Source organism: Silurus aristotelis, assembly GCF_946808225.1.
Source record: "Silurus aristotelis genome assembly, chromosome: 6".
NCBI lineage: Eukaryota > Metazoa > Chordata > Actinopteri > Siluriformes > Siluridae > Silurus > Silurus aristotelis.
Genome location: NC_139579.1, coordinates 31,331,633 through 31,357,361, shown reverse-complemented (window position 1 = coordinate 31,357,361; position 25,729 = coordinate 31,331,633). Strand labels below are relative to the sequence as shown.

At 38.4% G+C, this 25,729-nt stretch overlaps 1 protein-coding gene across 2 annotated transcripts in view; it reads right to left on the bottom strand.

Annotated features, from left to right (window-relative positions):
* stac (SH3 and cysteine rich domain) overlaps positions 1 to 20,879 on the bottom strand; it is a 66,087-nt gene extending 45,208 nt beyond the window's left edge. Inside the window, exons 1-2 of one of the 2 annotated variants that reach the window (XM_083544783.1) lie at positions 20,317 to 20,879; positions 9,895 to 10,222 (exon numbers count right to left, since the gene is read on the bottom strand). In XM_083544783.1, the coding sequence (XP_083400909.1) occupies positions 9,895 to 10,222; positions 20,317 to 20,481 (493 nt within the window). In that variant the 5' untranslated portion in view covers positions 20,482 to 20,879. The remainder of the gene's footprint in view (positions 1 to 9,894; positions 10,223 to 20,316) is intronic. The other variant, XM_083544784.1, reaches the window with a different exon arrangement.
* Between the last annotated feature and the right edge of the window lie 4,850 nt (positions 20,880 to 25,729).

Genomic DNA, 25,729 nt, shown 5'->3' with positions numbered 1-25,729 from the left:
ACACTAGATACAAACACATACTGTACACACACACACACACACACACACACACACACACACACACACACACACATGCACACACATTAGCGAAGAGTGTTTTCAGCGTTCGGGGCTTGACATTGACTCCTGAACTAGTGAGATGCATAAACATCATAAAAAATATCTACAATTGAATAACTGAAGTGCTTGGTTTTGTTAATTTTGTCTACCGATCGTCTGTATTTCTGTCACACACTGACATAGTGATAGTATTGTCTCAGTGTATTGTTACTCAACAAACAAAAACCTCTCATTGTTGATATGGTGGCGTTTTCAGTAAAAGAATGTTGATTAGGGGGCCAAACACCGAAGTTGCCCCAGTACAACATTGTTGTTCTACCTTTTATTCCAATTCTTTTTCTGTCTGCGGTGTCTACAGAATGTCTACAGAATTGCCATCTGGCAAAAATATTGTGAATACACTGATTTTCCAAAAGTCCTGTCAACGCTGTAGCGCCACCATTTGGGATATGATCTGATTTGAGATCCCAATTTGCAAGTACATTTATGGTTTTAAAGTGGGTCTGAGCTATTTATCCAAAAGAGATATATCCATCTTGACCTCTTGCTCATTCGTTCATCCAGACATTTCCTCCTAGGGTCTGTTGGTGTTCTGTGATTGAATAGTCTGTAGTGAGTCTGGATGCTTGGCCCTCAAAAATTCTAATGATTATTACCCCTATAATGTGTTGAAACACCAATCAGGCATAAGATTATGACCACCTGCCTAATATTGTGTTGGTCCCCTTTTGCTGCCAATACAGTCGTGAACAGTGGATCATTAACAGCTTTAACTTCTACAGCAAGTCTGTTGGATCGGACCACATGGCCCGGCCTTCGCACCTCCACGGGCATCAAATGCCTTCATCAACACAACTAACTCTGTAATCCTTTCCTCTATCGCAGTGGTGTATTAAATCATTATAACACATATGCATGAATACACAACCCACCAACCCGCCCACACACACCTGCACATACACACCCACACACATGCGATAACCAATTCATCGATGATCCAGCATCCACTCCTTTAAAGCCGTGCAGATCGTTTCAGCTATTTTGAACCGTACGCATCACCTGCGCTCAGAGCTTCAAAACACCCTTAAATGCGACGAGTTTGATTGATCTCCTCGATTCGAGGTTACGTTTGTGAATGTGTGTGATGAAGGCCTGCTATAAATTCTGAAGATTACACACGTCACATGGGAATGACGGCGGACCCACTTCTTTTCTTCATTTTAATAATCATCTTTTTTCCTCCTTCTCTCTCTCCCTCTCTCTCTCTCTCTCTCTCTCTCCTGGTGAGGAGGAAGATTAATAGTTTCTTTTGCCAAGCCATAAATTCTCCTCTTTCTTCATCACCTCCTGTTTGGTCTGGAGATCTGTTCAGACTCACAGCAGATCAATAAAGACAAACACACTCTCTTTTTTCTCTCCAATAAGTACATAGAGAACAGCTTGGAAAGATGCAGCGACAGGAAACATTGAAATCGCCAAAAATCAAGTCTCATTTAAGCTGAAATGACCCAAACTAGCTCGCTAAAGAAGCTTCTGCTGTGGAAATGTGAAATGTGTAGTGGTTGGTCAATGGCAGAGGTGGCAAAAGTACACACATTCATTACTTAAGTAGAAGTACAGATGTTTTAAAATACTCGGGTAAAAGTTGAAGTACTGATTATACCTTTTTACTTAAGTGAAAGTAAAGAAGTCTTGACTCAGACATGTACTTAAGTAAAAAGTAGTTATTACTTCTACCTGTTTTAGCTGTTAACTGGACCTCACATCATATTAATGATAGATAGATAGATAGATAGATAGATAGATAGATAGATAGATAGATAGATAGATAGATAGATAGATAGATAGATAGATAGATAGATAGATAGATAGATAGATAGATAGATAGATACACAATAAATATATAGACCATAAATATAAAAATTCTCATAAGCAATTTTTGAAGGGGGACACAAATAATACAGTCAAATTGTACTTATAAAGACACAGTGTCCCCACAGTGAAAAACTTTGCTTTTATTATTGTAGCATGGAGACTGCGTCATTATGGTTATTTTAAGTTTAAGTTTTTCTCAGGTTCAATGACAAAGCAAAACAAGGAATTAAAAAACGGTTTAAAATTTTATTTAAAATTAATTAAGACACTTAAGAACAGAATAGAAATTGATTATAAAAATACAGTGGGGTCAGTTCGGATGTAGCACAGTGCTCATTTAGTAAATGCACAGATAAACAATATGCTAATTGTGTGTTAATGTTAAATTAACATTATACCAAGTCTTTCCAAATAAAACACTGCATAGGAAACGGCTTTGGTGTGTTAGTGTCAGTGCGCTATGCTACAAGCTATTGTAAACAACTAACGTTCACTACATAACTCATATTTTAATCTCTAATAGAGCAGATTCATGGAAAATTACATCAGCAATCAGCATTTTTGCCGCAACTAATTTATGAATGAGTCTGCATCAACTACATTAAAGAGAATAAAATACCGTTGGCTGTTTCTAACTGCATTTTTGCGGGGTTTTTTCTACTTACACCTAATGAATGTATCCAGGCTGAAGAGCCACGTATAGAACACAAGCAGAGAAAAGATGATGATGATCATGAATGTGTCTGTTCTCAGTCATGTTCTCATCACTGACTCTCTCTGTCTCATCCACGTTAACCCCAAACTTCTTACTGCCTTCTGCCTGCTGATTCTTATCTTCGTAAAGAGTGAGAGTCAGGACTTTATACACCAGCGGATTGAAAAAGACGCGCAGTGACAGGAAATCAGTTGTTCGGCTGAAATCGGCGCGCAGTGAAAATAAAAATTTTATATTTTACCAAATCAATGGATTAAAACTAAAGTAACGAGTCGGTTTTGAAAATGTAAGAAGTAAAAAGTACAGATATTTGTGTAAAAATGTAATGAGTAAAAGTAAAAAGTTGTCTGAAAAATAAATAGTGGAGTAAAGTACTGATACCAGAAAAATCTACTGAAGTACAGTAACGAAGTATTTGTACTCCGTTACTTCCCACCTCTGGTCAATGGTTAAGACCCTCATCATTTTTATATTTGTAGAGCGCTTTTAACAATGGACATTGTCTCAAAGCTTTACAGAGATAAAGCGATTATAAAATAATTTAGATGTTTGTCCCTAACGAGTGAACCAGTGGTGACTGTGGCAAAGAAAAACTCCCTGAGATGGCATGAGGAAGAAACCTTAAAAGGAACCAGACTCAAAAGGAAACCTTATCCTCAACACCAGATGTCCATCAGAGTGTAAATGGCTCACATACCAGCATGACCAAGCTGACACTGTTGGGCCCTTCAGCATGGCCCTCAATTCTTTCTCCTCTAGGGGTGCTATAAACCTGGCAAAAACCTGGGCATTGGTGGCTCATTTGTTTTTTTTTACTCAAAGCCCATCTCTGCTTTATCGTGGCTGACACAGCATGTTTAGCCCAGATTCTGAACAAGCTAAAGAAGAAAAGAATCTCAATGTCCTGTAATGTGTCTGTATCTGTGTCTAAGGTTTGGGTGTTTAGTCTTTTCCACAAAGAGCCGGTGTGGGTGCAGGTTTTCTTTCCAACCAATCAAGAACCACACCTGATAGTTATTGAAAATGAAAATCACTAGATGTAAACAGGTAGAATTTGGTGTAGATTTGATCGGTTGGCATGAAATCACGCACACACACTGGCCCTTTGTGAAAAAGATTGGACGCCCCTGGTCTTAGGTTTACCAGGAGTGGTAAAGAAGGCACACTAATGCAGTAGGCTGAAACGATTCTCAAGAAACTCAACCTGCTCAAGACTACGCCAGGAAAATCTTCCATGCTGATGGGTATCCAAGATCTCCATCCAATCTCACGCTTTTAGATGCAACCGTATAACACATTTAGGATCATTATCGGCTCCAGACGTCGTCTTTACGTATACAGCACCCGTCAAAAGTGTGGGAAGGCCGAGTCTTTTCACCAAAGAATATGTCTCCAAACTTCCCTGTTCCAAAACAACCATTAAGTTTCCACCTCCATGTCTGAGTGTGGGGGTGAGGGAGTCTGATCACATCTTCTCCACTGTTCTCGGTCTTACACAAGTTCTTCTGTTAGAGACAAAAAATGTCTAAGAAAAAATGAGATGCATAGAAACAAAAAAAACATGTGTCTCAAAAACTATAAAAGACTCAGTGTTTTTCAGACTCAAACTTTTAACAGACTCTACTTAGTGACTACAACAAGATACATTTTTTAATAACAATTATTAAATTGTTATCATCAAACATCAAATATATATATATAAAAACAGGCACGCTGCATATTTATGAGTGCAGCCAACATGGCGCTGATCCTGTGGTCATTCTCCAATCCTCATCTCCATCTCTCTGCTCGGCCTCATTACCCACAATGCACTGGGGTGCTGTAATGCCACCTGGAGATGGCTGTGGTGGTGTGATTCATCAAATCACCTGGGAATCTCTGAATCAACTCTCCTTTTTGGCGCTATTAAAATCGCTAATATCTCAAATAAACTTATATACAGTGTGTGTGTGTGTGTGTGTGTGTGTGTGTGTGTGTGTGTGTGTGTGTGTGTGTGTGTGTCTGTATATATGTATATAATGTATATATATATACAGACTGTACATACTGTAACTTTAACACACAAAGTTCTTTTAAAAAATAAAGCACAAGTCGCATGTCTTCTTCACATTCCCTCGTCAGTGAGACCAAATGGCGACGCCCACACACACTCGCGAGGGAGAAACAGATTTGGACGTATTGTTTGGCTTGGCTTTATGACTGTCATAAATTTAATAACCATAAAGTGTAGCCATGTCATAAAAAAACAACGCAGAACATTTCTGCACTTTATGAGACCGTAATGAAGTTCCAGGAGCAAACAAAGTGCAGCTTCTCTTTTCTCCATTATAAACTTATCCTGGCTGACAAATCTTCTGTAATGTCAAGTGTGTGCATTAAATCCATATTAGATCAGCATTAGTTCAGGAGTAATTCAGTATTAAATAAGTTATAATTTAATATGAAATTATATTTATAATTATTTATAATATATAATTATAATAATTAAATTATATTATCAAATTATATTATATTAATAATATTATTAATATCATTAATATTAAATGTTATATTAAGAAAAAAAAATATTATTATCAAATATTAATTTAGAATTAAATCAGTATTAATTCAGTATTAAATTAGCATTAAATCAATTAATAATATATTCTTAAATTAGCATTATAGCATTAAATAAATATACCATTCATTTAGAATTAATTCGGCTTTAAATCAGCATTAAATCAGTAATTATTCAGCATTAGATCAGCATTAATTCAGTGTTAATTCACTGTTAGTTTAGTGTTAATTTATTATTAATTCAGTATTAAATCAGCAATAATTTTGTATGAAATCTAAATAAATTCAGTATTAAATCAACATTAAATCAGAATTAATTTAGTGTTAGTTGACTGTTAATTTAGTGTTAAATTAGTATTAATTCTGAAATTAAATCAGCATTAAATCAGTAAAAAATGTTGTATTAAATCAGCATTAAAACAATTCACTTTCTCCAACAGATAATACAATATATGGACAAAAGTATTAGGACACCTGGCTTTTTTAACCGTATTGAACACCTTTGGAATGAAGTATATATATATATATATATATTTATTTGTTTATTAATTTTTGCTGATATCTCTCTCACTCTCTCTCTCTCTTTCCCTCTTACACACTCATTTATGCTTGCGGGTGGGACATCTGCACTAATCCTGCATCCATATTAACAGTCTGAGCTCATTAACATGTGCTCTCATTTGACTATCCACTGGGCATTAACCTGCTTACACTGTCTTTCTCTCGCACATGCACACACACACACACACACACACACACACACACACACACACACACACACACACACACACACACACACACATTTAGTATTCTCCTGCTCACTGATCTGAGTGCTGCATTAGATTCTATGTCACATCACACACTTACAGCCTTTACGCCTGTTGCTCTGGGTTTCCTCTTATCTGACTAACACACAACCCTTCATTAGCATCAAACCAACAAATGCAAATGCTCTTCATCTTCTGTTCCTCGAGGTGTCCCTCAGGACTCGCTACTCACTTCACTCACGTACATTCACGTTAAAGTCGGTCGCCCTTATTTCTTGTCTTTATTAAAAAAAAAATCACCCTGATACTGGTTCATTACATCACAGACTAGTGTTTATGATGTTTATTGATTGAAAGGTCATGAGTTCAAACCCTTTCAGCTTTTCTCTTCACTTGAACTAGGAGATGCAAACCTGTTCCAGCATGACAATGCACCTGTGCACAAATCCGGCTCCATAAAGATCTGCTTTACACGGGTTAAAGTGGAAGATCTCCTGCTATAGAGCTCCAACCAAAATATTTTCCCAGTTAGTTAACAGTAAATATTTGTATCGCTTGCTAATAAATTGTTACCCATAGGCTTCTTCTTGCAATATTAATTAACAGGTTAATGCTAGTTTGATGGTAAACATTTTCTAATGGGTAATATTAGAATATTTATAAATATTTAGATAGCAGTTAATATCAGTTAAATATACAAGCCAGCTAGCAAATACAGTTAAGATTGCTAGCGACATTACAATAGATGAGTTAGCAATTGGTTACGGTTCAAATTTAATTTGGAATGTTTTGGAAAGGCCTCCTCTCTTCACCTCCATCAGAGACCTGAATCTGAATCATGGTGTTAGATCATGATCTGATACTCATTTCACTGTTTGAAATTCATTACTTTCTACTGCTGTCTTTGGATTTCATTCAGAACTGACTTGTGTAAAGAGAGAGCAAGAGAGAATGACTACAAAGAGAGAAACAAAAAGAGGAAACCCAAATACACATAATTTACTAATAGGAGGTGGGTTCAATCCCTGTTTAGGCAAGCTGCAACTCATGGGCCCTTAAGCAAGGCCCTTAACCCTCTGTGCTCCAGACCGGCGCTCTGACCCCTGCTTCCAAACAAACTGGGATATGCAATAAAAGGAATTTCACTGAGAAATAAAGGCTATTCAATATTTACAATTCTGTTCTATAACTCTTAAACTCTTAAAAAAATGATTTTTAAACGCACGACGATGCCAAAAGATTTGGAGAAATAGTTGTGAAAGGAAGGAGGAAGACAGTGAACAATGACTTTCTTGGTAGGCTACTGTTTAGATACAAGCCGTTGTAGCATTGGGTCTGGGTCAAGGGAGAGGTCACTAACTCCAGTTGCAACATAAATCATATAAGCACAGACAGGTTTCCAAAACTCGTGCTTTTGATTGGAAGATCTCCCGCTATAGAGGTCTGACCTCAACCCTATTGAACATGATGAATGTGAATGCTGACTACAATTCAAGAACTTCCTTACCCTTGTTCCTAAATAAATCTCCACAAATAATCTAGTGGAACATCTTCCCAGAAGAGTGGAGATTAATATAACAGTAAATTGGGATTGTCAAATGAGACGTTCAAGAAGAAGAAGAAGCACAGACTGATCTAATGCTCAGGTGCCCACAAACTTTCCCCTCTGTAAGGACAAACACTGTCCTTACAGTGTTTCTATTTATTATATGTTGAACACACGATACATTTTGGGTTACTGGAAATAAAGCATTGAAAATCTTTGATTTTAGGAGCTGTTACGGTTTTTCAGAACGTCTACCAGAACACAGGTTGTTACTTCGTGATCTGAAAACCTCAAAAAGCATCTATGCTTCGGAAACCCTGTCAGCAGGGCGTCTTGTTTATGGAATGTCCCCTGTGGTATTACCTGCCTAGGTGTAAAAGTAGAACGTTTGCACAGCAATTGCAGGCGGCTGCCTGCTATGTCGGACACATGGCGCGACGGAGAGACCGACTGACCCTCTTTATAGAAGTTTCAAGAAAGAAGAAAGTTCTAGAGACAGACCCAGACTGCACACATCGCCTAAGGGTTTAGCACAGATCCCGCACACATGCTGTAGTACTCTGTACGTACTACATATCACGTTCCCTATATACACCCAGTTAACAAAACTATTGATAAAAACTTTTTAATAAAACACCTTCTATAACAACATTCACACTCATCAAATATGTATATTATATTGAATTCGGTAAATTAGCTGTCAGTGACAAACCTGTGTTTTTATTGCTAGTTAGTTGGCTAACTACTGAAATATTAGCATATTCATTAATACATAATTTTTTTATAAAAATGGTCAAACAGAAATGTGCGCCACATTAATCGCGCATTAATAAAATCAGTTTTAGAAAAAAACTTTAGAATTAGAATTAGAATTAACGCGTTAACGCGAATTCGTTTTAACAGCACTAATTTTAATGCGCGATTAATGCAGCACGCATTTCTGGTTCACCACTTTTATAAAAAATATAAATATGTAAATATTAAAGAGGCAAAATGAAAGCCTTAAATGCAACACACATTTGTTCATGACGTTAATAATAATTTTTAATCAATAAACAAAATCCGCAATGGTGCCCACATCCGGCAATTAAAACCGTCCGTGTGGAAACATAGAAAAGGTTTGTCTGTTTGGTGAATAAACATGCATTTGTATAAAGCATCAATATTTGTCCATTGCCATATTGATTAGAGTATTAAATAGATGAAGTTGCAATTAATCACGAGTTAACTCATATCAATCATGCAATTAACTGCAATAAAATATTTTAACTAATTGACAGCCCTAATATTAATATATATGATGCAGTTAACATCAGTTAGCTAGCTAATAAATATTTTCCCAGTTAGATAACATTTACTTAGCTAGCTAATTAACAATACATTGTCACCCATAGGCTTCTTCTAGCATTATTAAAGAACAAAAATGTTAAGTTGAGGTTGATGCTAGTTAGATGGTTAAATTTAGTGGTTGATATTGAAGAGATAAAAGAGTTAAATATCGGGTAACATCAGTTAAAACAGACAAGTTAGGTTGCTAGATAATTGCAATGGAGAAGTTAGCAAGTGGTTAAGGTTAAAATTAATTTCTTTGAACCAGGAGGTAACATAGGAATCTGGTAGCTCAGTGATTCAAATGACTTTGGACTTTGGATCAAAAGGTTGTGAGTTCAAATCCCAGCACCACATGATTGAAAGCAATTCCAGCAATCCCAGCACCCCACAGTTTAAGTCCTTGATTAAAGGCCACTCAAGGTCATTAGTTCAAATATCAGCAACCCACAAAGCAATATAAAAGCAATCCCAACACCCCACAGTTTAGGGCCTAGCACATGAGTTGTAGGTTCAAATCCCGGCACCCCACAACTGAGGACAATCCTCAAGGGCCACTGAAGAGCCACTCAAGGTCGTAAGTTGAAATTCAAATCCCCTCACTATTGAGCACACTCAAAGCAATCCCAGCACTCCAGAGTTGAGGGCCTTGCTCAGGGGCTACTCAAGGTCATGAGTTTAAATCCCAGCACCCCACAATTGAGGGCAATGCCAGCAACCCATTTTTGGCCTCTTGAGCAAGGCCCTAAAAAGATAATTCTATGTCTATATAAATGATGTAACGTTAAATCTTACTCTCATTTATTAATGTTATTAGCTGATGATTGCTTGAATCTTATGTGGATTGCAGGTGCTAGTAGACACTTTTACTAGCAAACAAGCTAGCTTACAATATGTAAAGAATTGGCGTGTTGTTGGTACTCTTCCTGGCACACTTGGCAATCGGTAAAAAACTTGGGATGATTGATATTATACCACTAGTTAAATTCTGTCATTCTAAAGGTTTTCGTAATAAATCTCATAGCATACGAACCACATGGTCTTACCTACAATCATATGGTTGCAGACGTCGCAGAAGTGCGGCTTCTTGAACGTGTGCTCCAGAAAGGTGTGTGCCGTGGGGTCGGGCGGACGCGGCGCACGCGACGGCGAGCAGATGGTCAGGGGAAGTCCAGACGGCATCGTGGGAGGCGGGGTCAGGGGCGGGAGGTAACAGGACTCAAGCGGAGCCGACACCGACACCCCAATGGTACTGAGCTGTCCTGTGCTGCTGCTGTTGCTGACCTCGGGGCTCGGACGCTGGAAGAAGTTGTCGGCACTTTTGCTGCGGAGACTCTTGGTCCTGAAGGAAAGCGAGCGCTTCAGCTTCTGCAGCTGGGACAGGAAGGAGAGAAAGAAGACAGATGATTTTTCGCTGGTTTGCGTGCATGCAGACAAGGTTGTTGTTATGAGATCAAAACATTATGGAGTAGTAGTGTAGAGTAGGCATTTGAAGAGATACCTGTGGCTAAATATGGTCACAATAATTTAACCCTGAATGAAAAACATTAGAAAAAATGTATACATTTACAGTATTTGGCAGCTGCCCTTATCCAGAGCGACTTACATTTATCTCATTCGTGGGCCTTGCTCAGGGGCCCAGGAGTGGTAGCTTAGTGTGGCTGGGACGTAGAAATCTAGAAGCTGACCTACGGCCATTTTTAATGCATTGAAAACTTTGTTAGCTGTATCTAGCTATCCTGCTAACACTAGCTAGCTAACTAGACTGTGTAAACAACTCAATTACACAGAAGTCCATATGCACAGCCTTTAAACTCTATTTAATATGAATTTGTTGGACCTAATACAAACCATACCATGCAGAACCGAACCAAAAATAATAGAGAATTCAAACTTAGCACATTAGCATAGAGTTTCACAGATTGGTCTATATCTCATGACCCATGTGTCCTACAAAAGAAGTGTCCTACAAAAGTGTTCCTCTGTTGTTTTATGATTTCCCAAACAAAAACACCCACTTTCAAGCTATTTATGCTCCTGCAAACTAGTCCTAGAATTTTTTTCACAAAAATGGTGTCAAACTACTGAAGAAAATGTGAGACTTAATATGACTGGCAACATGGGTTACTTTTAATGGTGGACAAAGTAAACAAACAACTGAAGTTGAGTAAAAGTAGAGAAACACTCGGTAAAATGTGACTCCAGTAAAAGTTTAAGTTTCCTATTAAAAAAAAAGTACCAAAGTTTTTGCCTATCAAATGTATTCAAGTATCCAAAGTACTATGATTTATTATAACTATAATGTTCCTACTGTCATTTGTCACAAGACTCTTTGCTTAATCACCTCAGTTTATGTGAAAAGACTCAAATGTGACTCAGCACACTGATCTAATAATAGAATATAGATATTAGATAATAGATATTAATAAGTCAAACACTGATTAATATCTATTTAAATTATCTTGAGCCCGAAACCTTCTTTTCAGCTACTTAAAAAAAAATCGTGTAAATAAGGTCACGTGTGTTGTGGTGATTTCGAGTTTGGAGTTTCTTCATCATTTATTCCTCTCTAAATGTTCTGCTTGCTGTTGAACTGATGCTGAACTGTATGTTGGTGATAATAGTGAATTTTTGCTACAACCACCACGCGCCGATCACAACAAGCTAAAAACAAAGCGAGCGCTCGACCCTGATTGGTGACTTGCTGGGTGTTTGACCAGTTAAGTGTTAATCCTCATAAATAAAAAGATATGATTGATTTCACAAAATAAAAATTTAGTAAAAAGTACGATATTTGACTTTGACATGCAGTGAAGTTAAAGTCTCCCCAAATGGAAACACTTCAGTAAAGTACACAAAAAAGCTACTTAAGTACAGTAACGTATTCCATTTACTTCTCTACTGTTTGCTGTTGATTACCTTTAATTCATGACTCGTATGGGTTCAATACACTTGAAAGACACCATGAGGTAAATGGTTTAGCAAAGGCTGGGGTGTGGCTTTGCAATCAACAGTGAACTTGTTAAAAAAAAAACATGGCCGCCTTGAGCTAATCAGGTTTCAAAAGGCATTCCACAGTTCTAACAAGCTTTTGTCATAAACTTGATAATTATGTTCTGCTGTGGGTTCCTTGCTGTTAAATGTGCCTTGAGAGCACTGGCCACTGGTGGGAGGGATGGTGCACTTGTGGATTTTTGATGATAGTTAGCAATTGGGCTAGCAATCTCATCTAGCTGAAACAATGATGTGTTTTGTGTAACCGAGGAAAGAGCATGAATCCGATCCGACTGATGCTGGGAAACAGAATAATGGTCTGGACGCCAGATGTTCCTACCGGTGCTCACCTACAGCTATTCTAAAAACAAATTTATGGAGCGGCCCAATTTAAACTCATACATCCTGCTGAAAGCGAGGCTCCAAAACGTCCTCCTCCTCCTCCTCATGGCCTGATGAAGGCCTGACGCATGTCGTGGAGTTATTAATGAAGCGCGGTGCGTAAACAGGACAGCGAGAGATGAAATGAGGAAACAGGTTGTCATCTGTCTCTCCTGATACATAACCTCTTTATGAGCCGAACATTACCCAGGACATCAATCACTCATTGAAATTAGCTGGCAAAGCCCAGCAGGATCCTCGTTCTTCTAAAAAAAACATCTCCATTATGCCACTAAGCCGTGGCGATTAAGGGAAGATTATGAAAATGGTGGATGAAAATGGAAATGCAAGTGAAATGCATGCAGAGGGATTTGTCTGGTTCAGGCTTCTCAGGTGACATCACCCACTGTTCCCTCTATAGTGCAATACTTTTGAGAGGTGCCCAAGCAATCAATCCCACAATGCAATGTGACCATGTACAATCTATAATAATAATGTATTTAACTGTTTCTTAATGTCTTGTTTTTTCTCTTTGTGTGTATTAATCTAGTTCATTGATTGGAATGAATCATTCCAATCAATGGAATGATTGGAAGGTCTCCTTTCACTGTAGCCACAGCTGCACCACCCGCATATATAATCTCTATCAGGAGCATCTAGTCAAAACCTCTGTTTTAAACTGTTTTGGTCGTCCTTTTTTCACGATGTCCAGATTTTCTTGAAACGTCCGTCTAGAAAAGTACGTAAATCTGCGACGAAATAAATTTCATCTTCTTTGTCATTCGTTGTGGAATTAACAAATCAGCTATTAACTCCACATGAGTGTATTTGAGATTGTGCAGTTTGCTACAGATGCAGGTTGCGAGCTCTGACTAGTGTGCCGTCTGACCTTCTGAACAAAAGACGTGAAAATGCCGACGTTATCGTACGCTTGCTAGACGGCCTCGGAGTCGTAAACTTGGAATCTGATTGGTTGTTGGCAGATTTCTTGAACTCTGGCAATATGTGATGGCTAAAATCTGATTGGATTACATTACATATGTTCTTTTTTTCAGTTCCAGACTACTGAGAACAATTTAATGTATAGAAAAAATACATTAAAAGATAAGTCAGTGATTCTGATAGAAGGCCTTGCTGAGCGTGACGGCCCTCCACTGATTAACCAGGTTCGGATTTATCAGACGGGTTCCTTTGACCAAACAAATCTATAAATGACCAGATGTTCCACTCTATTTTGATTCCTCCCTTAGCAAGAATTACAGCTTTACACACTCTCAGCATCCAGAAAGTTCGTTTCTCCAAACATTTCAGATATCTTAGATTCCGGACGTATAAATCTGATTAACATTAATCCGTGTGACTCTGATTGGGATTCGGGATTAAGAGTGGGATTCAGACAGTCTGCATTATGGATCGAAGAGTCTGTTTGAGATCGATTCCAAATAAGATTAGGGCAACATGACTGATGTTTAAACAAAAACAAACAAACATACAAACGTATTCAAATGGATCAGGATCAGATTTGCTTCTGTGCTCTGGATTATCAGTGTGTTTAACCCAAATTCATCTCATCATCTGCTTTTGGCATGTGCTTGAGGAGAGGTGTTATAATGCGGTCAGAGAAAAGCTTCCATCTCACACACACACACACACACACACACACACACACACACACACACACACACACACACAGAGTAACTTTTATAACTCAATCTGTTGAGCCATAAAACAGCCCAAAGAGTGTGTGTGTGTGTGTGTGTGTGTGTGAGTGTGTGTGTGTGTGTGTGTGTGTGTGTGTGTGTGTGTGTGTGTGTGTGTGGACAGAATGAAAGATACAGAGTGTGTGTTTGTGGCAGAAATCCAGATACACTCCTAACACACAGCACACACATAATTCTTACTCAATAAAACACACTCGTGACATCAATGCTGTGTGGTTTTACTTTTTAAAAAACTTTTTAACATTTGTAAAAAAAAAAAAAAGAGATTTTAAAGGAAAAACTCAGCTTGATCCAAATGTTTAAATGTTCTATCTGGAGATCATTATACATTTGAGTGAGGGTGCAGTGTGTAGTATTAGACTTGAGTGAAGTTTCTAAAATATCCATATTTTACTTTGAAAAATTAATTTGCATACGACACCTTTTAAAAACACAGTCTTCATGGTTGTGGAGAAATACGTGGATGTTCCTTTGGTTTCAATGCAACAAATTAGGTCAAGCAACAGTATGGAGATTTACTTTTACACACAAATCTATAAATGTCCAGATGTTCCACTTTATTTCCATCAAAAATCCTCTCTTAGCATGAAGAACAGCTTTAAACACTCTCAGCATCCGGACACTTTGTTTCTCCAAACGTTCAGCTGAAACACTGCTGTGCCTCTTGTAAAACTCGCCAAAGATGTTCTTCACTAGTTGCAGATTTTTTTAATGATCCATTTCATCCCAGAGCATTTCAGTGGGATTGAGGTGCGGTGACTGGGCAGGTCGTTCCATGATAAATATCACTCCAGACCACTGTTTGCTCTCTAAATATCACTTACAAAACACTTACGTACGCTTCGGCTCATCGTCTTGTTGTATGGTGAATTCGGTTCCAAGGAGCCGCAGTCCAGACCGAATTGCATGGTCACATTTGGACTCAACAGAACTTTCATCCACTCATTCACTGTCCTCAGTTTGTTGCATAGAAACATAAAGAACATCCATTTGTCTCAAAATTGACAGGTGCTATTATTTTATCACAGCACACGTTCGTCTGGATTCTGTCATGTAACGCATGTATGCATGACAGCAGAAGTGGATTAGAAGTGCTGAGTAAGAATATTTATTATATCATCAACAGGCAAACAATCCGAAACTCAAACAGGAAGTAAATGATGTGAAGGTGAAACAACACGACAGAGAAACCAGGGAAATGTGATAACCAAGTAAAGCATATATTCAGCTATTAATGGAGATAGATAGATAGATAGATAGATAGATAGATAGATAGATAGATAGATAGATAGATAGATAGATAGATAGATAGATAGATAGATAGATAGATAGATAGATAGATACATAGATACATACATACATACATACATACATACATACATACATACATACATACATACATAGAAGATGGGATGGATGGATGGATGGATGGATGGATGGATGGATGGATGGATGGATGGATGGATGAATGGATGGATGGATGGATGGATAGATAGATCAATACATGGATGGCTAGATGGATGGATGGATCAATAGATGGATGGATGGATGGATGGATGGATGGATGGATGGATGGATGGATGGATGGATGGATGAATAGAGGCTAGATGGATGGATGGATGGATGGATGGATAGATGGATTGCTAAATGGATGGATGGATGAATGGATGGATGGATGGATGGATGGATGGATGGATGGATGGGTGGATGGATGAATGGATGGGTGGATGGATGGATGGATGGATGGATGGATGGATGGATAGATAGATCCAGAACCCAACAACACCGTGGTAAATACACTTATGACGTCTTCATCCACATGTTTCTGTGCCAGACTGTGAAGGCTTACTCAGACGTATTCGTCATACTTTACTATAACACTATAATTACTGAATTATTCACTGAGTCACTTTCTAGCAGCACATTTCATTTGTCTCTCAACAAACACACACACACATTCATTAATCTAACAAAAAAAAAGAAAAAAAGGTGGATCAAAGGTGGAATGTGGAGCAGTTATTTGCATGACAGCAGGCAGCAATCGAGTACAAAACAATATGTGTTGTTTCCTCGCACAGCTGTGTGTGTGTGTGTGTGTGTGTGTGTGTGTGTGTGTGTGTGTGTGTGTGCGCGCTTGTGTGCGCGCTTGTGTGTGTTGTGTATGGAAAACGAGATTAACCCACACATCGTCGTCTTCACCGCGAGATGAAGAACGCTCGCGCCACACGGATCTCGTTACAGAGGCCCGTAAAAGTGCAGGAACGACTTCTGTTCTTACAGACAGATAAAGATCTGAAACCTTTCTAAAAGAGACTGCAGATGCTGGAAATCCAGGGTGGTCTTATAAGATCCTGCGTAATTTAGTGTAATTGAACTGAACGGTGTAATCGAGTGCAGGAGACAGATTCTGGCTCCGATTACTGAAAGCACTGCTGCATTTTTAACACTGTTCCATTCATGTAGTCCAGAAGCTGAAGATAGAAAGTTCTGAAGGAACTGCACTTTACAGATCTGAACCTTGTTGACCTCATTAAGTAAAATATTCTTACCATAAACTAATGCTCTCAATTACAGCTTTCTGCTGGAAGTGTATTAAAAAAAACGAGTTCCCCACAGAGTGAATAGTTTATTTTATATTGAGTGTAGATAGATAGATAGATAGATAGATAGATAGATAGATAGATAGATAGATAGATAGATAGATAGATAGACGGACGGACGGACGGACGGACGGACGGACGGACGGACGGACGGACGGACGGACGGACGGACGGACGGACGGACGGACGGACGGACGGACGGACGGACGGACGGACGGACGGACGGACGGACGGACGGACGGACGGACGGACAGACAGATAGATAGACAGACGGACAGACGGACGAATAGAGGATAGATAGATAGATAGATAGATAGATAGATAGATAGATAGATAGATAGATAGATAGACAGACAGACGGACGGACGGACGGACGGACGGACGGACGGACGGACGGACGGACGGACGGACGGACGGACGGACGGACGGACGGACGGACGGACGGACGGACGGACGGACGGACAGACAGACAGACAGACAGCTGTACTGAGCCTCAGACTGTAATGAAGTGATTTCACACTAAAGCTGGAGTCGGTTCTACATTCACTATGAATAATCTATTTTGCACTAATGATTAAACATGTGGTTGTTGTGAATGTTGTTCTGCCTTTTCATTGGGACTGTTTATATCCAATAAAAACTTTTGCCTCTTAACAATTTGTTCTACAGAATAAACCGGAGCAGTTCTGCCAACAAGCTGAACAAGAGACAATCCAGTGGGAACCAACACATTTATACATTTTGTAGACAAAAGTATTGGGACACCTGATATTTCGACACAAATGTGCTTCTTCTTCAAACAAATACCACAAAGATGGAGACACACAATTCTATCAGACGTCTTTGGGTGCAGTAGACCGACGCATGTTTAAACATTGCATTTTACATTAGGACCCAATTTGCTCTTATAATTCCCTCCACTCTTCTGGGAAGATGCTCCACTATATACTACCTTCCTAACACCACTGTGGATGAAAGAATCTCGACAAAATCTAGTTTAACATCCTCCTGAGAGAAGAGTGGATTCCATGATTACAGCAAATGGGGAATAATATGAAACGGGGTGTTTGAAACATCACCAAATCTTCCAGTCAGATGTCCACAAACTTCTGTTAGCCGATACATACTGCTACAAATGTGGCGGTATTATTATTATTAATAGCAGTATAAAAAGGTGGTCTTTTTGAAGAACATCCCACAATCAAATAATTCTTTTACAATCCAAATAAACCAGTTGTATGAAAATCTACTGGACAAAAAGTGTTGCTATAACCTACTTCAACCCAGTATCGTGATCTGTTTAATTCCACTGACCTGTCCGATTTTTTCGGCCTGATTGTAGCACTCAGGGCAACAGATGACCCAGTTAGTCAGCGGAAAGCTGCGAAACAGCCAGAAACGCCAATACGGGTGACAAAGCGCATCCCACGAGCACGCCTACCACCTCACAGATCTGTCTGACTCGTCTGCTCGATTTATGCATCATGAAATGAAAGACATTACGAATCACGTCACGCCGACCTAAAAATACACACGGATCCTTTCACTCTGTGTGAAAAGCCATTTTCGGGGGGAGGGGGGGTCATTTTTTAATAAGTACAATGATTTAAATAATAAGCGTCGAACCTGTCCCTGTCAGCACCATGATATCGTCACTACGCGGCTGTAACTCCGCCCCCTTCGATGTCTTTCTTCAAGGGTCTTCATTTTGCCCAAATGATACCCCATGATCCTAATCAATTGGAACATTGATTAGATTTATTTTTTTCCAGGTCCTGAAGCTGTGGATTAATTTTCTGTTCTTTTCTTAGCACAGTAATTCAAATCGCGAGGTCATATCAAAGATCTCATTCTAATAGGTTACGGTTTCCATAGTAACAGCTCGTCACGTACGTTCGGTCGATGCTTTGCGTTACCTAATTTTCTTAATAAACTACGGAGGTCCTTAAAGGCCTTGCATTATGTTTTTTCTTCTTTCTTGTTTTCTCCTAAATTTTTTTTCGACATACCAAAAGTCATATTGTCGTTATCACGACTTATTTATTTATTTATTTTTTTATATTAAAGTCGTTTTCTCGTTATCTTGACTTAATTTTTTTTTTATATTTAAGTCGTTTTCTCGTTATCGCGACTTCATTTTTTTCAACCTAAACGTTTTGTCATTATAACAAATTAATTTTTTTCAACATAAAAGTCATTTTCTTGTTATCATGACTCAATTTTTTAAATATTAAAGTCATTTTCTCGTTACCACGACTTAATTTTCTCGTGATCTCAACAAAAAAACCCTTTTCCCCCACGACGTAAATGTGTCGCGAGAAGATCTTGTGCCTCGTGAATGTTTCCGGTGTATATCATGAACTAAGCTTGGCGTCTAAAAACTCCATCAGAGTTAAAAATGTCCTGCAGCAAATATGGACTATGTATAAGCTTTAATGTGCTTCTTTTCGCACATCCAATTCCACATCTAGTCTCCATTTTCTGTTATGATAACCTCCACTCTTCTGGAACGATGTTCCACACACAGCTGGCTCTTGTACACCAACGAAAGCTCCTACAATGAACCCCTGAGCATCAGCGCTAAACCACGAAGCAAAAGAAGGTGGCCTGGTGTGGAGAATCACGTTTTCTTTTTACATCATGTAGACGTTGCTTACCTGGAAAGTGATGGCACCAGGATGCATTATGGAAAGAAGGTAAGCAGGCAAAGACAGTGTCTGATGTCTAGGTGATGTTCTGATTAGACATGTTAGAGATGTTTCTTTGACACCTACATAAACACTGTTGCAGTAAACCCTCTGCACCTTCATCCCTTCGAGGTTAGTGTCCTCATTCCACCTTGCAACAAATTGCTCAGGAACGATTTGAGGAACATATAAAAAATCTGATCGATTGTCTGTAGGACGTTCCGGACAAATCCATTCCATCCATGGAGGCTCACAACTTTCAGACATAAAGGTCAGATACCACAACACACCTTTAGAGGTCTTATGGAGACCAGGCCTTACGGCTACAAGCTAGGTGGTTATGATGGTTTGGATGATCAGTGGATGTTCTTATAGACTTTCCTGGAATCTCATGGAGACCCAAATATTTCATTTCAGAAACTGCATGATCAATAATAACCTGTACACCAGGTCTTACCAGTGGATTATTCAATACCTTGTCATGTACCGATGTTGGAAAAAAAATGTTGTGGACACCTGAGCTTGAGATCTTGTGCTTCCTGGACATCCCATTCCAAATTTAGTCATCCTTTGCTCTTATAATAAACTCCACTCTTCTGGAAAGAAGATTATTCCACAGTGTCCTAGTGGAGTTTTGAGTAAAGATTAAGAAGGGGCTGGACTTCTGTTCCAGTTCATTTGTTCAACCAGGCTGAGCTGTGTAGGTAGATCTTTCACTCCAAACCCATGGAAGGCATTGTCATGCTGGAACAGGTTTGGGTCTCCAAGTTCAAGTACACTGAAGGTTTTACGCAAACGTATTTTGAGACATCATGCATGATCGGCCCTCCAAGTTTGTGGTAACAGTTTGGGAAAGAAGCACATATGAGTGGAGAAGTTGAGTGTCATAATACTTTAGTATGATAGTATGATAGATAGATAGATAGATAGATAGATAGATAGATAGATAGATAGATAGATAGATAGATAGATAGATAGATAGATAGATAGATAGATAGATAGATAGATGGATGGATGGATGGATGGATGGATGGATGGATGGATGGATGGAACCCGCAGGTGCGTCGAAAGCGCACCTTGGTTACCTTGGACTCGTGCTGGTTCGTGGAGGTCGGAGATTGGGGCGGCTCGCTATGCTCCGGCGCGCGCTCCTTCTCCTTCTCCTTCTCCAGCTCCTTCTCCTTCTCGATCTCCTTCTCCTTTTCGTTCCTGTCGCTGTCGTCCTGCGTCATGTTAGCAGGAGGAATCATAGTAGAACCTCAGTGCGAGATCACCAAAAAAAAAAAAACCCAAAAACAAAATAAACAAAACCCAAAAAAACGCACAGTCTCGGGGTTCACATGCTTCCTGCGAGTTTCTGTTCAACGGCGTCCGCTGGACCCGGATCCCTGGTCCTCAAGTCGCGCGCTGCTTCATCCGGTGGTTAAAACCCCTGATCAAAGTGGTGATCGGAAAAAGATAAAGAAACATGAAAGCGCGCGGACGCTTTGTTCCCGAAGATCAAAGGCGAATCAGGAAGCGACTTTTTTTTCCGCTACTTTCATTAGCGCGCGCAAAAACTCCGGCGCTCGGCTCCGTGTCAAACTGCTGCCCGCGCGCTCCTTCTGATCATCCGTCAAGAACCTGCTGCTTCAGCCAATCACCGATCGGCAGGGGCGGTGCTTCGACAACGACCCTACCCTCACCCACACCCCCACCCCAGAGGGATCTCCATAGTTACGTGTGGTTCCATGGTTCTTCAGTGTCGCACCATGTAGGATGGAGAACTGTTACTGTACTTTAGTAGATTTCCTTTCTGGTATCAGTATTTTTACTTCACTATTTATTATTTAAACTTTTTATTTTCAAAAAATGCATTTTTGACACAAATATCTGTACTTTCTACTTCTTAAATTTTCAAAACAGACTCGTTACTTTAGTTTTAATCTGTTTGGTGACATGATCAATATTTTTTCTTCTCACTGTTTTCAGTCCATCAACATGTTTGTTGTCATTGTGCAGCCTTTTTAATCCACTAGTGCATCATTTCCTCTCACACACCACAGACGTAGACTAGTTTCTGAAGCTCACAATGAGCAGGACAGAAGACAGTAAGAAGTCTGGGGTTCACGTGGATGAGACAGAGGGAGTCAGTGATGAGAACATGACTGAGAACAGAGACTTTCCTGATCATCATCATCTTTTCTCTGCTTGTGTTCTATATGGTGGATCTTCAGTCTGGATACATTCATTAGAGAACAACATTACACATTAAACAACATTAAATGATTTTGTATTAATATATTAATATCATGTGAGGTACAGTTACAGCGTGACACTAAAACAGGTAGTAATAATCACTACTTTTTACTGAAGTACATGTCAGAGCACAAACTTCTTTACTTTAACTTGAGTGAAAAAGTGCAGTCAGAACTTCAACTTTTACCAAAGTATTTTACCAAAACATCAGTATCTGCACTTCTACTGAGTGGAGGATGTGTGCACTTTGCCATCTCTGGTGAATACCGGTAAACTTAAGTTTTTGTAATGAGAACGTGGACTTTGGAAAATTCAAAGGCAACTGTTAAACTCCATCAATAAATATTTAAGGTTTATTTAAAGTCAAATTAAAAACTACAAGATTTACAGGGAAACGATAAAACAACTCCACACTCAGCAACTTCAGTAGCCTCAACTACAACCTCAATTCGACTAATTTTATTTGTATAGCGCTTTTAACAATGAACATTGCCTCAAAGCAGCTTTACACAGATAATGTGGTGATAAAAATAAGATGTTCTTTATAAGTGTACCACAACTACAACCTCAGCCTCAGAAACACAAACCATAACCTGAACCACAATAACCCAGCAATGACCTCAACTTCAGTTAACTCAATCATAACCTCACCCTCATAATCTCAATCTCAGTAACCCAAAACCTCAACCTAAGTAAACTCATCCATAACATTAACCTTATTAACCTCAATATTAACTTCAACCTAAGCAACCTCAGCTATAACCTCAACCTCAGTAATCTCATCCATAATCTCAACCTCAGCAACCTCAACAACGTTAACTACAACCTTAACCTCAGTAACCCAAAATGTAACTTCAACCTCAGTAAACCAAACTGTAACCTCAACCTCAGAAACCTAAACTATAATCCCAACCTCAAAATACTAAACTACAACCTCAACCTCAAAAACCTAAACTACAAACTCCACATTAAAAACCCAAACTATAACGTCAACCTTTAAAAACCTAAACTACAAATTCAACCTCAAAAACCCAAACTATAACCTCAACCATCGAAACTACAAACTCAACCTCAAAAACCTAAACTACAAACTTAACCGCAAAAACCTTAACTACAACCTCAACTTAAAAAAAACCTAAACTATAACTTCAACCTCAAAAACCCAAACTACAAATTCAACATCAAAAACCTAAACTACAAACTCCACATTAAAAAACTAAACTATAACCTCAACCTCAAAAACCCAAACTATAACGTCAACCTTAAAAAACCTAAACTACAAACCCAACTTCAAGTATCCAAACAATAACTTCAACATCACTGACCCAAAACAGAACCTCAACCCATTTAACACTAACCTCAGTACCGACTAAACCTCAATCACAGTAACTATATCTTCTCCCTGACTCAAACCAGTAACTCTGGTAACTACAGTCACATTTCTTTTCCTCTTCTTTTTATTCGTATTCTTCTGTTCTTCTTTTTCCCCCTCCTCTTCTTATTTTCTTCTTCTTTTACCGTCCTTTTTTTTCATCTTCTTCCACTTTTCCTCTTCCTCTTCTTCTTCTTTCTCTCTTCTTCTTCCTCTTCTTCGTTTTTTTTCCTTCTTATTTTCTTCCTCCTCCTCTTCTTCTTCTCTTCTGTTTACCTTCTACTTCCCTTCTTCCTCTTCCACTTTTCTTTTCCCCCCTTCTTTTGTTCTTCTTTTTTCTTTTCCCCTTCTTCTTCCTCTTTTTTCTTCATCTTCTTCCACTTTTCTTCCTCCTCTTCTTCTTCTTCTTCTTCCACTTTTCTTCCTCCTCCTCTTTCTTCTACTTTTTCTTATTTCTCTTTTTTCTTAAATTTACTAATGCTAAACTCATGAACTTAAACCTTGACCTTCGTCTTTCACTATTTCTTCTCCTAAACTCATCATTCCTTAGTAACAAATAATCTTCATTCCTTTATCATCATCAATCTTTTTTTCTTCAACTCAGTAACCTTAAACCCATTAACCCTAAACCTGTTCATAGAAATGTTTGTGGAACTTTCATAAAAGATGCAAAAGGCACACACACACACACACACACACACACACACACACACACACACACACACACACACACACACACACACACACACAAACACATCTGGTGGTAACTTTGAAAGTAAAGGCCACAGTTGTATTGTGACTTTGAATTGTAAACAGCTCTAAATGCAGGAATAAATGGAAAATTGTTTCCTAATTACTCCAATTTAGACACTAAATCCAGTAAATCACCAGACCCGAGCTGAAATCTAACACATCAGTATAATCAGGTTCCACATCAGCTCTCAACGCTCTTTAACTTCAGTCATTTGCAGATGTTTCCGTCTAAGTAAAAAATAGAATCAAATCCAAGTAAATAGAAGAAACAGAATGTATGCAGCAAGCGAGATCATGAATTCATGAAGTAGGGCATCCTTCTTTTCCTGTAACTGTACTTCTGGAATGATGTCATCACTTTGTACCACCCAATACTTTCAATAATGTAAGCCTCATTCAGCCTTGAGCAACTCAAATCTCAACCGCCAAAAACTTTATCTTAGTAACCAAATCTATCCCCAATAACCATAATTCCCAAAACCCAACCTCAGTGACCTCAATTACAATAACTTTAACCTTAATAACATCAAAATCAGTAACCCAAACCTTATCCTCAGTAACCTCAAATCAGTAAATCAAACCTTATCTTCAGTAACCTCAAATCAGTAAATCAAACCTTATCCTCAGTAACCTCAAATCAGTAACAAACCTTATCTTCAGTAACCTCAAATCAGTAACAAACCTTATCTTCAGTAACCTCAAATCAGTAACAAACCTTATCTTCAGTAACCTCAAATCAGTAACAAACCTTATCTTCAGTAACCTCAAATCAGTAAATCAAACCTTATCTTCAGTAACCTCAAATCAGTAACAAACCTTATCTTCAGTAACCTCAAATCAGTAAATCAAACCTTATCTTCAGTAACCTCAAATCAGTAACAAACCTTATCTTCAGTAACCTCAAATCAGTAACAAACCTTATCTTCAGTAACCTCAAATCAGTAAATCAAACCTTATCTTCAGTAACCTCAAATCAGTAACAAACCTTATCTTCAGTAACCTCAAATCAGTAACAAACCTTATCTTCAGTAACCTCAAATCAGTAAATCAAACCTTATCTTCAGTAACCTCAAATCAGTAACAAACCTTATCTTCAGTAACCTCAAATCAGTAACAAACCTTATCTTCAGTAACCTCAAATCAGTAACAAACCTTATCTTCAGTAACCTCAAATCAGTAAATCAAACCTTATCTTCAGTAACCTCAAATCAGTAACAAACCTTATCTTTAGTAACCTCAAATCAGTAACAAACCTTATCTTCAGTAACCTCAAATCAGTAACAAACCTTATCTTCAGTAACCTCAAATCAGTAAATCAAACCTTATCTTCAGTAACCTCAAATCAGTAAATCAAACCTTATCTTCAGTAACCTCAAATCAGTAACAAACCTTATCTTCAGTAACCTCAAATCAGTAACAAACCTTATCTTCAGTAACCTCAAATCAGTAAATCAAACCTTATCTTCAGTAACCTCAAATCAGTAAATCAAACCTTATCTTCAGTAACCTCAAATCAGTAACAAACCTTATCTTCAGTAACCTCAAATCAGTAACAAACCTTATCTTCAGTAACCTCAAATCAGTAAATCAAACCTTATCTTCAGTAACCTCAAATCAGTAACAAACCTTATCTTCAGTAACCTCAAATCAGTAACAAACCTTATCTTCAGTAACCTCAAATCAGTAAATCAATCCTTATCTTCAGTAACCTCAAATCAGTAACAAACCTTATCTTCAGTAACCTCAAATCAGTAACAAACCTTATCTTCAGTAACCTCAAATCAGTAAATCAAACCTTATCTTCAGTAACCTCAAATCAGTAACAAACCTTATCTTCAGTAACCTCAAATCAGTAACAAACCTTATCTTCAGTAACCTCAAATCAGTAACAAACCTTATCTTCAGTAACCTCAAATCAGTAAATCAAACCTTATCTTCAGTAACCTCAAATCAGTAACAAACCTTATCTTTAGTAACCTCAAATCAGTAACAAACCTTATCTTCAGTAACCTCAAATCAGTAACAAACCTTATCTTCAGTAACCTCAAATCAGTAAATCAAACCTTATCTTCAGTAACCTCAAATCAGTAACAAACCTTATCTTCAGTAACCTCAAATCAGTAACAAACCTTATC